This window comes from Lygodium microphyllum, chromosome 7 (genome assembly GCF_053477565.2).
Source record: "Lygodium microphyllum isolate KBCC chromosome 7, Lygodium_microphyllum_v1.1.10, whole genome shotgun sequence".
Classification (NCBI taxonomy): domain Eukaryota; kingdom Viridiplantae; phylum Streptophyta; class Polypodiopsida; order Schizaeales; family Lygodiaceae; genus Lygodium; species Lygodium microphyllum.
The window spans coordinates 159,780,209-159,796,994 of record NC_141141.1 but is presented as its reverse complement, the minus strand read 5'-3'; the positions used below and the strand labels follow the sequence as shown (position 1 = coordinate 159,796,994).

Genomic DNA, 16,786 nt, shown 5'->3' with positions numbered 1-16,786 from the left:
AATATATTAAAAGTAAAATTAATAACTATAACCATTATTAGTATTAATATTAATAATAACTCAAATAATATAACTACTAGCAAATAACTAATGTAACTATAATAACTTTAACTATATAATTAATATCACTATATAATAATATAATAATAACAATAACTAATAATATAATCATAAATCAATATCAATATAATAATACAATAACTAATAACTGCGATGGGAGGCACGAGGTCGTGGGGGGGGGGGTGTGGGGGCGTGGATGCGACTGGGGACCACTGGGCAGTGAGGTGAGGCGAGGCTAGGTGGGGCAGGGTGGTGCGGGAGGCGGGGCGGGAGCCACGAGGGGGCTGTGGGAGAAGGCCACGAGGGAGGGCGGGTGTTGGGGGGGGGGGGGAATCCCACAAGGCTGTGTCGGTGCGGGGGGGGCACGAGGAAGGGCGGGTGTTGGCCATGAAGCCGAGGGGGGCAGGGGCGGATATGATAACCAGGGGGCGATGACCACTGGGCGAGGTAGGGCGGTGGGGGAGGTAGCGCGAGAGAGAGAGAGAGAGAGAGAGAGAGAGAGAGAGAGAGAGAGAGAGAGAGAGAGAGAGAGAGAGAGCACCTGCGACCTGCATGGACGGTTGGATCACCTTCTCTGCATGGACCACTTGTGACTTGGTCCTTGCTCCCTAGAATAAACTTCGACGTGCATCTCTTCTTTTTCTTCTTTATTTTCGTAGTGCATGCATTCGTTCATCATGCAATATTAAAGGACCTCAATAAGTGACTAGGTGCTCCGCGCCTAGGCTTGCCCGAGCGCTTCGCGCTGGGGCGAGCACGATTTTTGAGGGGGGCGGGTGCTGGACGCATGGCACTCGCCCCCGTGTTCTCTTTCTTTTTTGTGGGGGAGGTGGGGGACTGCCACGTGGCACTTGCCCCCCACCTCTCCTTAACTAATAGTATAGATGATTGTCAAATTGAAATAGGGGAGAGCACAAGTTCGGGACAAAAAATAGAGGTTCAAGAATTCACAGAGCCTATAACGAAAATAAAGAATAAAATAAATTAATAAAAGCAAATAAGACTTACTATCACGAGTCACACGCTCCGAGAGATCTAAAACAAGACCTTTTCAGTGGCTACTATGAGAAGTGACGGGAGAAGTTGGACACCTTTCGCCCCTTCAGCAAAAGTTGTGAAACGCAGAGAACAGCCCTCAAATTCAGCGTGTGAAGGTGGGTGCAAGGAATGTAAAATTTGCCAGCTTTTCACCTTCACGTGACGCATCGTGGTCCAAGCAACGCATGGCCGTTGATTTTGGCAATGCCCGTAGGTAGTTTAGCAGACGATACTGCAGTCTGCCGCGACGCGACTGGGCACACTCCAGTCAGGGCTCAGTAGCGAGAAACAAAGAAAAACTCCGCAAAACTGGGCCCACTCCCGCGGGGTGGGTGCCAGGTGGCGAGTCACTGAGAAAGAAAAACCGAATGAAAGAGGCGGCCACGACTGAAAGAAAAGAAAAAAGGGCGGGAGGAAAGAATGTTTTAACTCTGGGCTTGGGGCCCGGGGGTATAAGAAATATATATAGAAAGTTTATTCTATTCGATAGAGGAGGAGAGTCGAGAGTCGTCACGGAGCCTCGGGGCGGGGACCGATAAGAGTGCGCGCAGCCTGCAGGCAAGGCGACCAGCGATGCGCGGGGTATAAACACGTGCTTAAGCTAGTTTGACTCTTGCGCCCTCCCACAGGCCCAGTTTCATGTCCTCCTCCCAGCCTCTTCTTCAACAAAAGCAAAGACACCACCACCAGAAAGAGGAGGATCTCTCCCAAGAAGAAGCAGTTCAAGTCGCCATGGACGTTGAGCCCTTCTCCAACGGCAGCGATGGCGCCGAGAAGATGCTCGACTCGGGCGAGAAGCGCCTTCTGGAGCTCGGCTACAAGCAGGAGCTTCGCAGAGAAATGGTCTGGAAACCAACTTCTTTCCCTACTCGCACATGCTATATTTTGTTGTTCCTTGAGATCAGTCAGGCCTTCATCTTCACGAGTGCTTGTGTGAGAGAGAGAATCCTTTCTTTTTCCTCGGGAAAAGACAACTCCATTAATAACAACCCAGAGAAATGCCCCTGACGTACAAGGAACTGTGTAAGGAGTGTCTGAGTACATCACAAATGCAATGCACATCTCAAATACAACAGTTCTGTGAAAGAGAGAATCCTAGTTCCATTCCACATCCAATTGTGTGCGTGCGCCTAAATTATACTGCACCACGCATGCTTGTGAAGGAGAGAATCCTTTTTATTTTTCGAGAAATGAAAACTCTATTTATAACACCTGGGATAAAATTCCCGAGGCAAAAATACAACGTACAAGGAACTCTGGAAAGAGTGTCTAAGTACATCGGAAATACAATGAACATCACAAAATCTACTGTTGTTTGAAAGACAGAATCCACATCCAATTGTGTGCATGCTTCTAGATTATGCTGCATCATGCACCTCCATATGCACGCATGCACACATGCACAATTCTGTGTGCATCTTTTTATCATCATACTTGTCTCCCATTCTCACCATGTGATATATTATGCATACTGCAGACACTGTTCAAGACCCTGGCAATCAGCTTCTCTACCATGACCTTGTTCACAGGAATCACGCCACTGTATGGTTCTAGCTTCTCCTATGCAGGTCCGGCGGGGGTGGTCTGGGGATGGGTCATTGTCACTTTTTTCACCTGGTTTGTAGGTGTAGCAATGGCTGAAATCTGCTCATCCTTTCCGGTAATAAGTTTGTGAGTTGGAAATTTGTGTTCAAAGTTTACTGCTTTGTCTTGCTGCTTGAGAGAAAAATCAGTGATAGAGAAGCTTCCAATCATCTGCAGGGATCTAAAATCTTGTCCATAATGTATTCTGCTAGATCCATTATGTTTGCAATTTGTACTCCCAAAGTTTTTGATTGTTTACTTGATTTAAGACAAGAAGAGAAGAATTGTATTGAATCTACGTATGTTTTGTGCCTGTACATGTCCATATGGAATTGACCTTTTGGAGGTAAGGAAGCTAGTGTTTTTATGATGAGTGGCTATCTAATGGGAATGGCTTCTCATAAAAAATTGACCATGGCTTCCATCTTTTCACTTGGGAGAAGATCACTTGTTGTAGACTATTATCTATTTTATCTCATGCATCATAGGTTCCTTTTCCGTGAAAATGGCCTAGCTTACTTGGTTCCTTTCTTAAACCTGGTTCACACATATGCATGTTTGCAGAATTTTTCATATGAATTGACCTCAAGCAAAGAGTAAGACTTGAGTACTTGACACTTCACTTCATGCAAGTAAGATATGTTGAATCTTACCTCCCTTTTATGGTATTGCCATGGACATGGTGAAATTGTAGAAATTTGCACTACTAAAGTGTTCTTTACTCTCCTCATTATATTATATTGCATTGGGAAGTACGAGAGTAAAAGAGTTTGGTATTTTGATTGTATCTAGTGGTTGTGGTTTGAGATTATATTCTTATTTATAGTCATAGCTGGGAAGAGCATACGTAACATCTTATAGATGAACTCGGCAATAAGAAGAATCTCTTTAGGTATGAATTTCGGGTTGTGCATCATTCATGACCAGGTTTTTGGAACCATATGTGACTCTCAATGAAAGAATGTATTGGAAACTACAAAGAAAAACATTTCGTCTTGCTCATGACCTTGAGTCACCCAGTAATCTCTCCCGTCTCCTATAGAGAATATGGATGATCTTTGTTGGAATCCTAGAGAGAGTCTCTAAGATATGTCTGTCGTATAAATTTAGCACATTCATTGTCTAAATGAACCAAGTGATATATTAGCAATCAACTCCCATTTGTGATGATGTCCCTTAGTCCACTATGTTTCCGAGAAGTTCAGTGTGGACTTAAGCGCAATCCCAAAGGCAAAAGTATTGTCTCTCTTGAAAATCCTTATAACCACATGTTGGGCTTTTGTTTGTGGCCTAAGCTATTGTCCCCTGAGGCATCTACAACTCCTGGGCCTTGAGGCAATACTATAAGTAGTGGTTGTTGGTCTCCTTCGCTCTCCCCATTTGACATGAGCTATTAGGTTTGAGAGGGGTGTCTATCTATTCTCCACTTGAGAGGTACTCTCTTTGCCCGAATCACTATTATGGTCCTAGCTTCGTCGAGGCTCTAATTCTTTGTTTGAGTTTCACTTGATAAAAAAAAAGATAGAAAAGCAATCCACTTTCCATCTATAGTAGCAATGTGTATGGAGAACCTCAATGAAGGAAGATGAGTGCTTTGCCTCATGGTCGAGGTAACTATGATCTTAAGTGATGACCAAAGACAAGCGACTACCTCATGTTCTTTTCAACTATGGTTGGGGCTACTTGGTGGAGGCCAAGAGATACTAATCTCTAGACTTGAGCATTGGAAATTATGAATTTGACCTTAAATCCCCTCTCAAGGTTTCTATCCTTGATTTGTCAAAAAATCCAATGCATGCTAGGCTGCCATGGTCCTCCAAGGGTATGCATAATTGTTGTAATAGTAACTCCTTCCCCTAACAAAGAGCTTACTAGTAATGCATTGCTTTAGCAATGTGGGCTGATCATCCCAAGCCACCTTTAGATCTTGGCTGAATAATAGTGTCCCAAGTTACTTGTCTCATGGGGAATGTGATCTATCTTGGGCAGGTTTAGCTCTACGAATTTACAATGCTTTAATTATATATAAGTTTGTGTGCGTATTTAATCAATTCAAGTTAAATGAAGCTTAATTAGAAGGTTTTCATTTAATTTATGAAGTTAAGCACAAGGAAAGTAGGAGAAACATAAGAACACAGCTTTCTCCACACATGAAGGTTATATTTGGGTAGATCATGGCTGTGATCAGCACATCCATCATCTCCTACAGGTGTTGGTCGTGCTATCCAAAGTGTTGGCAAACTAATCCAATTGTAGGCGAAGCTGTTTTGATGCTGGTAGTGCTGTTTTTCAGCCTGATGATGTTTTTTTTGGTAATTGATAATTATTTTGGCTCAAGCAATGCTGTCTTGGGTTGGGTTATATAGTCTCGGAGCCCTTTTGATTGGCTATGAAGTTGTTACGTGCTTTTTGGCAGGGTTTTGAGCCCTCTTGCTGCGATATATCGCATCCAAAGAGATTTGTTGTGATAAATTTTTAAAGAGAGTTTATGGTAAGATTAAGTGTTCGGCAAATTGGTCTTCTTGTGCCTTTTAGATGTTTCTTTGGGATATGGTGCGCTTGGTCTTGGCTAGCTAGAGGAGCTGGAGATAAGTACTATAGCATCAAAGAATTTTGAGCATTTGTATTGGATAGGCTTGTTAAGGGGGACCTGAGTTGGAAAGGTAGTGACTAGCGCTTTCTAAGTAGTAATAGTTGTACTGGCAATTTAGTAATGATAAATAAATATTGCAAGGGGTGCTAGGCTTTGGGGCCAATGTTTCTTTATGTGTAACAATAGGGGCATTCTAGCTCCATTGTTTGATTTGTTTTTTTGATGTTGAATTTCTGTTTTTGAGATTAAGTGCTTGCAAGTTACAATTCATTGCTCTTTACTTCACCAAATCCCATTTTCATGGTTCTGTTTCTATGACCTCACCAACTTCTTGAAGGAGTCCATGGTTGCCAAAGGTGCAAACACTCAAGTCTTTAATATTTTTCCAAACAAAAAAAGCTTTTAGGAAGGATGTCTCATAGGGAATGGAGCAATGAGTTCTTTTGGAGGGTAGAGATCTCTCGGACGGGTTGTTTATCAGTATCTAATGATGTACAGGAGGGATCGGAGTTTGGTCCTCCAATACATGGGGATCAGATTGGATGAAGTTGCTTCAAAGGCTAGGGAACCTAGGATTAACGCAAATGACGATGCTTCATTCAAAGCACAAACACTTATTGTAGTTAACAACTTTACTCAACTCTTTGATGCAGTGGAGACTTTTTCCCAACTTATGAAGAATCCTAAGTTTGCTCCTTCGTTGGATACTTTAGAGTTGGCAAATGGGAGGCAATAGGATACATCATACATTGATGCTGGATCTTAATGTGGCTGTGAGATAGCCCATTGGATTTTAGTCTATTGTTTGACATTAGATGGCAATTCCACCAGTGTAAAGTTTTGTAGTTCCATAGTCTACTTTTGCTTTGGGTGCTGAAGTACATGGGCATGGTAATAATTTTCAGCAATTGTAGCAAGTAGGCTTTGCTGCCTTTTAGTTCTTAGAGGAGTTGAGTGCAGGTTGGAGAAGAAAAGATGGCAAATTTGGAGCAGAGAGGAGTTGGTGACAATAGGTAGAGATCACTGATCAGGCTGGCAGCTAGGTGGTAGTGGTAGTAAGCAGCAGTAGGGGCGGTAGTAGGGGTGCACCTCTTGGGAGTGTCGGTGGCAACAAGGAGCAAGGTGTCAGCCTGTGTGATGATGATGGAATGATGATGATCAAGGTGATGACACAAAATGTGGGATCAAGGATGAAAGTGGTGTGCGCAATGAGTCCCTTTTATAGAACATGTTGGAACCAAAGAAAGTCTCATGTGCTTTATAAAAAGCAAAGTGCTTGTTTGGGCTATTGAATGAGCCTGAAAAGTGCTAGAAAATAATTATGATTTAGGTAACTACATAGACTTGGCTGATTAGGTGGCAGCACCTAGAAGGAATTTGCATTGTGAAGGGAGCGAAATGCAATCCTTTGGGCAAAGGTGTTGATGATGAGGAAGGGAGTTGCTCTATGGAGGGAGCAAAACACAATCCTCCGGGCAGTGTAATGTCGGAGTAGACATTGGAAGATGAAGGATAGGAGTAGATGGAGCGAAACACAATCCTTAGGAGCTGTCGGAGGTGAAAGATATATTGAAATCTCTCTGGGATGATGGCTATTGTCAAGACAATTTTTGGGCAGTCTTGCAAGAGTGAATAAAACACAAAAACACTAGTATTTGATGTAGGGATGATAATGAGGGTGTAACCTACTGTAGAGTCATAGACAGGCTGAATCTACTGCAAACGCAGCTTCCACAAAGTGGTTGATGGTTGGGAACTATTGTGTGGGTGTTGGGGTGGTAGCAGCTTGCAGGAGCTGGGAACACACAATAATGATGAAGATGATCTATTGAACCAGTCTAGGGAGGAGTGAAACTAGCTTTTGAAGATGAATGAGAGAGTAAGTGTAGAGTGTGTGAATGCCCATTAGACCCTATTTATAGGCACATGAGTCGCTGAACTACCTAGGGTGGTGTCCCAATTCTGTGGGGTGGCACCTCGACCCTAATAAATGATACAAATAGCCTCTTTGGGGCAGTAAACGGAAGCCAAAATAGAAATTCAACGGATTACAATGAACTTAATGACTTTAGTATCTCAACATTGCACAACGTAAGGAGCAATAAAGGGTCCATGGTAACTTAATTGCAACTTGCAAAGGGTCCATGGTAACTGAACCAGATCTTGCACAACATAAGGAGCAACAGAGAGGGGTTTTGCCTCATACAAATCAAATGGATTATACAAACCTTAGAGAAGAAAGGATTGTATGGAGTCCATTGGCTCGAACTTGATGGTTTGAAGTTGACCATAGAGAGTGACAGCTTGAATGGTGCTGAAGCCCTGTAAATTTGGCCAAGCTTCGCCCATACCTTTTGGGAGATGTCTCCCATGAGGTGATTGCTTGTAGGACTTCCCTTTGAGAGATGCATTTGAGAAGAGCCGAGTATGCAGTAGCATCATATAAGTGCCAATCAACGACTGCTTCCTCGAATGCGTCCTCGCCCCAATTAGATTGTAATGGAGATGGTTGTTGGGGACGCAGAGCCAATCATGAAATGATATAGCACAATTGCTTCTGCTCAATGAGCAAATGAAGATAAAAGAGAGAGGTGTCAGAGTGCAGCGATGCGGAAGCGTGGGACCAAGACTGAGAGAGAGAGAGAATGCAGAGAGAAGAGAGAGAAAGAGATAGTGGAAGATGAAGATCTGCTGTATAAAGTGTGCTGTATACAAAGATATGTAGATATGTACACGGGCGCAGTGCTTGGGACTGCGTGTCTCCACCTCTACTATGCAACCTGCTGTTCACCTCGAAGTCCGCTGCAGTGTGCACGATCTCTAGCCTGTAATCTGCAAACAGAAAAGTGTGGAAGACTGTAGAATGTCGGCTATAAATAACCAGCATGAATGCGCCTAGAATAGGCAGGTCGGCTGCATTTAAAAGGTCGGCTGCATTAAATGCAGCCGACTGACCAGTACAGGTCAGACTGCTACGTGGCAGTCCGACTGGTCAGTCCGACCAGTCTGCCTGTACGGCCAGGGACTGATCATCACTAACACCCCCTCTCAGAGCCTGGACAGGATGAAGCCTGAGGGATCTGGCATGTCTCCGAAGTAGAGCCTGGGGAAGTGCATTTCGTAAACAAATCTGCAAGATTGTCCTTCGTCTTGCAGTACTCCACAGCTATGGTCTCATCCAGAAGCTTCTCCCGGATGAAGTGGTACTGGATCTCTATGTGCTTCGTCCGGGCATGGAAAACAGGATTTCGTGCCAAGGCAATGCAACTCTCATTGTCGCATTGCAGCAAAGTAGGACGAGTCTGGGGGCAGCCAAGCTCTTCCAACAATCTCCGAAGCCACACAGTCTCACATGTGGTGGAAGACGCGGCTCGATACTCCGCCTCAGTAGACGAAAGGGCTACCATGGGCTGCTTCTTGCTACTCCATGAGATAACACCGGCACCCAAGGTAAAACAATAGCCTGTAGTAGACCGCCTGTGGTCCACATCGCCAGCTTAATCTGAGTCGCTTCAACCTGCAAGTACAAGATCTGAACCACCTGTGCCTGATGGATAATGAATCTCTAAATCAGATGTCCCCCTCAAATACCGAAGTATCCTCTGGGCAGCCTGCCAATGCACCGTCTGAGGTTCACTCATGAACCCCGCCAAGAGACCAACAACAAAACAAAGATCAACACGAATGTTGAGGAGCCAAATCAATGATCCAATTAACTGACGGTAGCGGGAAGCATCTGCCAAGGGAGAATCTGAATGTGAAGTAGCCTTCCAGTTTGGATCCATAGGAGTAGAAATGGTCCGACAATCCTCCATCACAAAAGAAACCAAGAGCTCCTGTACATATCTCTGCTGAGAGATGAAAATCCCCCTCTGAGACTGATAAATCTCATGGCCAAGATGAAGTGGAGTAGACCCAAGTCCATCATCTCGAACGCTTGATGTAAAGCTGCATTCGTCTCTTTGACCTTCTGTGCATGATCACCCGTGACAATCAAATCATCAACATACAACACAAAAAGCACACAACCAGCCTCGGAAGTGTGTACATAAAGCTACGGATTGGCCTTGGAACGCCGATATCCCAATTGTGACTGAAGGAACGAGTCAATCTTCTCATTCCATGCACGCGGAGCTTGCTTGAGGCCATACAAGGCCTTCTTTAACCTGTAGACTTACCCATCTGAAGATCCAAAGCCAGGAGGCTGCTTGACATAGATCTCCTCCTTCAAATCACCATTAAGGAAGGCCGACTTCACATCCAACTGGTAGACAAGCCATCTCCTATGGCCAGCCAAGGCAAGAACGGCTCGAATAGTCGCCATACGAGCAGTGGGGGCAAAAGTATCATGACAGCTGTGCAAAACCTTTAGCAATAAGGCGAGCCTTGTGCTTGTCCAACGAACCATCGCTAAGGTACTTGGTCTTGAAGACCCATTTGACGCCAATCACCTTCTTATTCGAGGGGCAAGGCACGAGATACCAAGTGCCATTCCTCTCAATAGCCTCAAACTCGGCTTCCATAGCTTTCTTCCATGGTGCGGACTGTAAAGCCTCCTTCACGGAGGTGGGCTCTCGATTCTGCATAACGTGGGTCATCAAACAATAGTTAGAGCAAACAAGCTCCGTAGAATGTGCCTGGTGCCTCTGTGATTGCCGCGGACCATCCTCCGGTCCCCACTCCTCAGGGACCCCCTCGATCCCTGAATCTCGGAGTGTGTCACGGGCCCAACGAGGAGGAGGCCGGACCTCTCCTCGTCTCTCTCCATCAATTGAAGACTCTGGGATATCAACCGGTGGTAACTCCTCTGGGGTGACCGGTGGAACAGTAGACTCTGTATCCGAAACATAATCGGAATCAAAAGGTGCTGGCTCCAAAGGAACTGTCTTGGGAGCCCAACTCTTCCCTGGATCGCCAAGAACGGGATGCTCCTCACCCGCTGCTATGGCCGGAACCTCCACGAACCGCACATCTCGACTGGTGTACACATCCCGCTTGACGGGATCATACAAACGATAGCCTTGGGACTGAGAGCTATAGCCAACAAACATCTGTCTTCGGGAAGCGGCTTCAAATTTATCACGATGAGTCTTGGGAATGTGAACATAGGCATCACACCCAAAAACCCTGAAATAAGAAACATCGGGCTTAGTCCCAAAGTAAACCTCAAAAGGTGTCATCCCATCAACGGCCGAAGTGGGGGATCGGTTGAGGATATGGACTGCAGTAGCCACGGCCTCGGCCCACAGAAACGGAGGTGTCTGTCGGTACTCCATCATGGTGCGTGCCATCTCGATCACACTTCGGTTCTTCCGTTCAAGAATGCCATTTTGTTGAGGAGTGTTGGTGTTAGCAAACTCCTGGTGAATACCTTTATCTGCACAAAAACAAGCAAACTCATTAGAAACAAATTCACCACCCTTGTCGAATCGCAAGGTCTTCAAGCGTCGGCCCGATCGGTTCTCCTCAAAGAGAAGCCAATCCTTGAAGTGGGAGAAAGCCTCCGACTTCAATGCCAAGAAATAGGCCCAAGTCATCCTGCTGTAGTCATCTACGATCAACATGAAGTACGAGCTCCCTTTCAAGGACTCGTTCCGCATAGGGCCACAAAGATCCGTAGATACAAGCTCCATCGGTGAAGTAGACCGCCGCGAAGCTTTGTTGGGAATCGCATCCCTATGCTGCTTCCCACGAATGCAGGAGATGCATGGTTGCTAGCTCACCACTATGTCCGGCAACCCTTGAACAAGCTGTCTACGTGACGCCCTCCGAAGATAATCATAGTTGAGGTGACCAAACCGAGCATGCCATAGCTCTGACTGTGTTTGAGAGGTAAGAAGAAGAGTAGGGAGAGCGGTAGAAGACGTCAATTTGTAGATGCTGTTCTCCTCATATCCTGATGAGAGAACCTTCCTTGACCCACGACCAAGGACTCGCACCGAATCACTGTCAAACTCCACCAAAAGTCCAAGTGAACAAATCTTATGAACCGAAAGTAGATGATACCCTAAACCTGGCACATGCAAGACCTCTGAGGTATGAGTACCACCACGTCCATTTGGAATAAGTTGCATTTCACCCCGTCCTGCAATAGACACCGAAGAGCTATCTTCGATGTGAATCTGCCCACGTGAAGGTCGCTACTGGGCAACACCAACTGATGAAGGAGTCATGTGCTAGGAAGCACCACTGTCAACGATCCACTCTCGAGCCTGGGGAGCTGTCATCGCAGCATCAGAAGCCTTCTGTGTAGAGTCCTCAATGATTGCTAGATGAAGAAACACAGCTGATGAGGGTGCAGCCACTGCCCAGAATCCTTCGTGTCCTTCTTGTTGGTGTCCTTCTTGTCTTTGTCGGGGCAATCCTTCTTCCAATGGCCGGTCTTACCACAAATATGGCATGTGGATGCTTTGTCCTTGTCCTTCTTTGACTTGTTATCCTCCTTCTTCTTTTGGTCCTTCCCCTTCTTCTGAGAGGCTTGACCTGTCAAGGCTTCCGATTTGGAAGCATGCTGTCCCTTCAGTTGTTCCTCTTGGTCCAAGACCATAGGAACCAACTCTTCCCACTGAAGAGTAGACTCACGCCCCAAAGCAATAAGGGTGGAGTAAAAAGCACCGAATCGTGGCGGCAACTGGGACAAGAGTGTGATCGCCATGTCTTCGGAGGAAATCAGCTTCCCCGCATTCTGAACCTGCATTTGAAGCTGTCTAAGCTTGTTGATGTGCTCCCGCAACGAAGAAGACTTGTTCACGGACAAGGTCCGCATCTGCACCTCCAAAGAAACCGGCTTCATAAGGGTCATCCGGTTATACATCTGGTCAAGCTCTAGCCATATCTCCCGAGCCACCGTCAAGTGCTCGATGTGGGCTATCACGGCTGTAGTACAAGACAGAAAAAGAAAAGAACGAATCCGGGCATTCAGTTTGTCCCAATGAGACTGAGCCTTGGCCAACTCCGCACGAGCATCGGAAGAGAGTTTGGACTCATCTCTCACTGAGGGCCGGTCAATCTCCTCCTGTACAAGCTCCGCCAAATCATAAGACTCAAGGATGGCCAACATCATCACGCGCCATATGCGGTAATTGTCGCCATCGAGCTTTTGATCTGCGGGAAGAGCCGATAAAACAGCCACCTTCCGATCCATGATCGTCTAGAACTCCAAGTCAATCTCTGTAGACATCTTCACCTGTAATGCCTTCACAAACGCAAAAGCAACCCCCTTTGACTGTGAAAACGCAGCCTGCTAGGGCTCTTTCTTCCGCGTCCCGAACCTTCTTCACCCGCCGGAGGTGATGAAAAAGTAAAACCTGCACTTGAAAGCTGAAAACTCAGCCTTCTCCCCCTTCAAACAGCAGTAAACAGCAGCAAATCCACCAACTGGACTCCTTTCCCGCGCGCCCACGCTCGCTTCAGCCTTGTTCCGATGCGCAGCCCTTCCGCTCGCCCTTGAACGCTAGAAACGCAGCCTTGTGTTGCGATGGAATCTCCTCTTCAGGTAGGTTCTTCAGTCAGTCAGCCCTTCTTCACTACTCTGATACCATGTCAGAGTGCAGCGATGCGGAAGCGTGGGACCAAGATTGAGAGAGAGAGAGAACGCAGAGAGAAGAGAGAGGGAGAAAGAGACAGTGGAAGATGAAGATCTGCTGTATAAAGTGTGCTGTATACAAAGATATGCAGATATGTACACGGGCGCAGTGCGCGGGACTGCATGTCTCCACCTCGACGATGCAACCTGCTGTTCACCTCGAAGTCCGTTGCAGTGTGCACGGTCTCCAGCCTGTAATCTGCAAACAGAAAAGTGTGGAAGGCTGCAGAATGTCGGCTATAAATAGCCAGCATGAATGCGCCCAGAATAGGCAGGTCGGCTGCATTAAATGCAGCCGACTGACCAGTACAGGTCGGACTGCCACGTGGCAGTCCGACTGGTCAGTCCGACCAGTCTGCCTGTACGGCCAGGGACTGATCATCGCTAACAAGAGGTTCGAGAGGTTTAGGGGCACTTATTGTCAGGTAGCCCAATGAAGAGTTCAACAGTTCACACACAAGCAACCAAAAAAACATAGAGAATAGCACAACAGATAGTGTACTGATAGATCACAACAACCAACATAGGAGATCCTCTCTTAAGTTGAAAAAGTGAAACACCAATGTGTGCGAATAATTAGAGCAGCAAAATTCAGGTTTACCAGCAGTCGGGAGCTGTCAGCTCACAAATGCAAGGCCTTGGAGGGGTTATTACAGCAGGCGGCAGTAGCAGCAGCCATGGTGAAAAAAAGTCCCTGTCCTTATGATATGAGAAACAGCCAAAACACAGGATTCAGTCACTTGTTGCAGCAGAAAACAGGTCTGCCACAAGAATTAGAGTCACTAGCAGGTAGACAGGCTGTCCTGAGTGTGGGGAGGGCTGAGAGTGAAAAATGCAAGGTAAAAGGGCTCCAATAGCAATAAACACATATTGCAGACCTGAAATTTGGCAGTTAATAGCAACAAACAGCACTAGCATTGAAGATTCTAGCTGTCTGATATCATGTGAGAATGGTGGAATGAATGGAACTGTGAAAAGATCAATGCATAAACACTGATAAAGAGGTGAATGCAAGAACTCAGATTGAACTAATGGAATCCATAATGACAAGCATGAGATGTACAATACAATACCACTGGGGTATGACTAGTAGTAGTGCCTCTTGTCTCCCTCTCTCCCAGGATGCATGATTTGATGATGCAACAAAGTGGAGTGAAGTGTATAAATTGGCCGCAGGATGAGAGCAAGACAACAGGTCAGGCCCATAATGAGCCACCCAGCTGCCCATTTGGGCGCATCAGGTGAGACCATTTGATGATACACTAGGTTTTGCAGAGAAAACATAGTGTATGAACACACCTCAGACATAGTGAACTCAGACAATAATGTAAACCACAAAAAAGGAGAAGATGTATCTGATGAATGAAAGAATGCTGAAATGAATGACTGAAGATGATAAAGATGTGGGTGCTCAAGGAGTGGAGCCATCCAACAACCATTGACACTCATGGCAGCGGGTTGAGGGAGAGTGTTGGAGAGTTTCATCTTCTATGTATGGATGCTGAGTGTAGCAAAACCACCAAGAATGATGTCGACACAATAGATTCGAGTTGAGGATGATGAAACACAACAGCCGAAGGCCAGCCAATGGAGAAGTGTGTGTGGAATATGATGTCATGATGCAATAGGCAGCAAAACACAACTGTGTACATGGTCTCTAGCAGTTTGAAACAGCCTCAGCTGATGAAAATTCAGCAGGCTGAGTGCTAGAAGGTTGACTACAGGCTGGAGAAGAAAAAGCAGCAGATCTTGAGTGGACAACAGCTGGTGACAGACAGTAGACACCACCAATCAGGCTAGCAGCAGCCCTGGCACGGGCAGTAGTGATGACAGGCCAGCAGCAGGGCAACACCTCTTGGAGTATGGGCGGTAGCACATACTTTTCTCCAACGCTCAGTTTGAAAAGAGTGAATTAAGCAGTGCTGCTTATATTCCAGCTTGGGCATATGCTTCATGAATTCACCTGTGATCGCCAAATAACATGAGTAGATGTGGTTTTGCTCTTCCCATGTCCACGACCTTTCTAGGAGCTTTTCATGCTCTTTAGTTTGAATTCTGAGGTCAATATAAACATATGCATGAGCAAGCAACATTATTGTAATTTCAAGTGCCTTGTCACACTCTTATGATTCTCTTTTTGAGCCATTTCTTCCACCATCTCCATGATAGATCTCTTGATCAGCTTTGGCTGTAAATGTGCTAGAGGGTATCCTTGTGAAGAGCACGTCTCATGAGTTGATAGAGTTGTTTGTGTCATTTGGTTTAGTGATTGTGGCCTGTACTGAAGCTAGGAACTTGTTCCTTGGCTGAAGTGACAATTTTGGTCGCAGTCGGAGGTTGCGATTGATTGGGTTTCAATTTGGATTTGGGAGTAGTAACTATCGGTTCAATGAGTTTGGCAATATTTGTAGTTGATGATGATTGCTTGCTCGGATCCTTGTGATTGATTGGAAGTGCACAATGGAAAGAGGAAAGTGAACATGGAGAGGAGACAAAAAGAATGTAGGAGAGAGAAGGAACAATGTGATTGCAATGGTTGAAGGTACAAGATTGCAACAGTCAGCCCCAACATGTAGCTCTTCTTGTCAGTGTGGGCGCTAGACGGTAGCAAGGGGATGAGAGAATGAGGAGAACTGATTGATCACCAAGGATTAATGATGGATAAATGAAAGTGGGAGGGTAGGCTGTCTATATATAGGCGAAAAAGAGCCTATTAAGACAATAGAGGTTATGGCTATCTTATGAAGGGAGCCCAAGTGATCACCCTAGAGAGGCCAGGGCATTGGACAAAGGGTGCACGTCGGCTGCCCAGTGGCCTACCAAGTCCTGCAAAGGCAGATAGAATTAGCAATGGACTTTTTTTTTTAGGGCTTTGTAGTTTTGATAGATTTAGCATTAAGTGAGGGTTTCAAAGTAGTTTTCATTCTATTGAGTATTCGTGCTCTAAACAGGAGAGTGACAAGGGATGGTTAGACCCAAGACCTTTACATAACAAGCATACTATCCCTACCATTACTGGGTGTTGGTGAAAAAGGAAAATGGCTAAGGTGTGGGTGACACAAATATAGCAAAGAAGTGAAGCAAGCTAGACAAGCAAAGCAAGCAAGCAAGCTAGGGAGGACTGCCTTGGAGATTGCCATGTGCAATGCCACGAATATGGTGGATCTAGAGTTAATCATTCCAAAAGACCGAAAAGGAATAAATGCACATAGATGCATGTTTACATGAACAGAATGCCAATGCATGGGATAATGCAAAGGGAGATGCAAGATGCCATGCTCACCTAGAATGCAATGCAACGGTAGCACTTGGACAGTGTCCTCATAGGGGAATTGTTCTCTTGTCCAAGTATCCTTTTACAATCATGTTATCTTGACTGCGGATGAAGTTGCAAATGTCCATAACTACAATACAAAAGAATAAATGAGTGAAAAAACTGCAAGCATCATCTCTGTTACTATCAAGACAAGTAGTTGTTTCCTCTAAAAAAACTGGAAGGGAAAGCAAGAGGGAAACACCCTCTCTCCATCAATTTAAAGTAGGGGAGGGTATACCCAAGGCAATCCTGGGTAGAAGGTATTGAAGAATCGGTCGATTGATCGCTTTGGTCAAAATGTTTGCAAAATTGTTTGATGAAGGCAGAAACTCTAGGCGGATAGTGCCTAGCTCAACGTGCTCTTTGGAAAAGTGAAAGTGAAGCGTAGCCAGTGAACTCCTCAAGTAGATGGCTTCGGTGGTGCTATCGAAGAGAGCCCTATACTCAGTCTTGGCCATGGAAACTGCCACTGTCTCTTGCTTACGGGTTGGACCAAGAAATGAGAACTGTGTCCAAGGTGAAGAGGTAGCCGCAATGGGAACGTTGGATGTCAGGATCTCCTACCCAATCAGAATCAGTGTACCCCTACGAACATAAAGCAAAACCATAA

General features: G+C 45.6%; 1 protein-coding gene across 2 annotated transcripts in view; it reads left to right on the top strand.

The window, feature by feature from the left end:
* The first annotated feature begins 1,590 nt into the window (after positions 1-1,590).
* LOC148034149 (amino-acid permease BAT1-like) overlaps positions 1,591-16,786 on the top strand; it is a 38,130-nt gene continuing 22,934 nt past the window's right edge. For both annotated transcript variants that reach the window (XR_015691440.1, XM_087682186.1), the window contains exons 1-2: positions 1,591-1,941; positions 2,576-2,758. Coding sequence is in view for 1 of the 2 variants with exons in the window: in XM_087682186.1 (XP_087538312.1) it covers positions 1,738-1,941; positions 2,576-2,758 (387 nt within the window). In the remaining variant the exon portion in view is untranslated. The remainder of the gene's footprint in view (positions 1,942-2,575; positions 2,759-16,786) is intronic.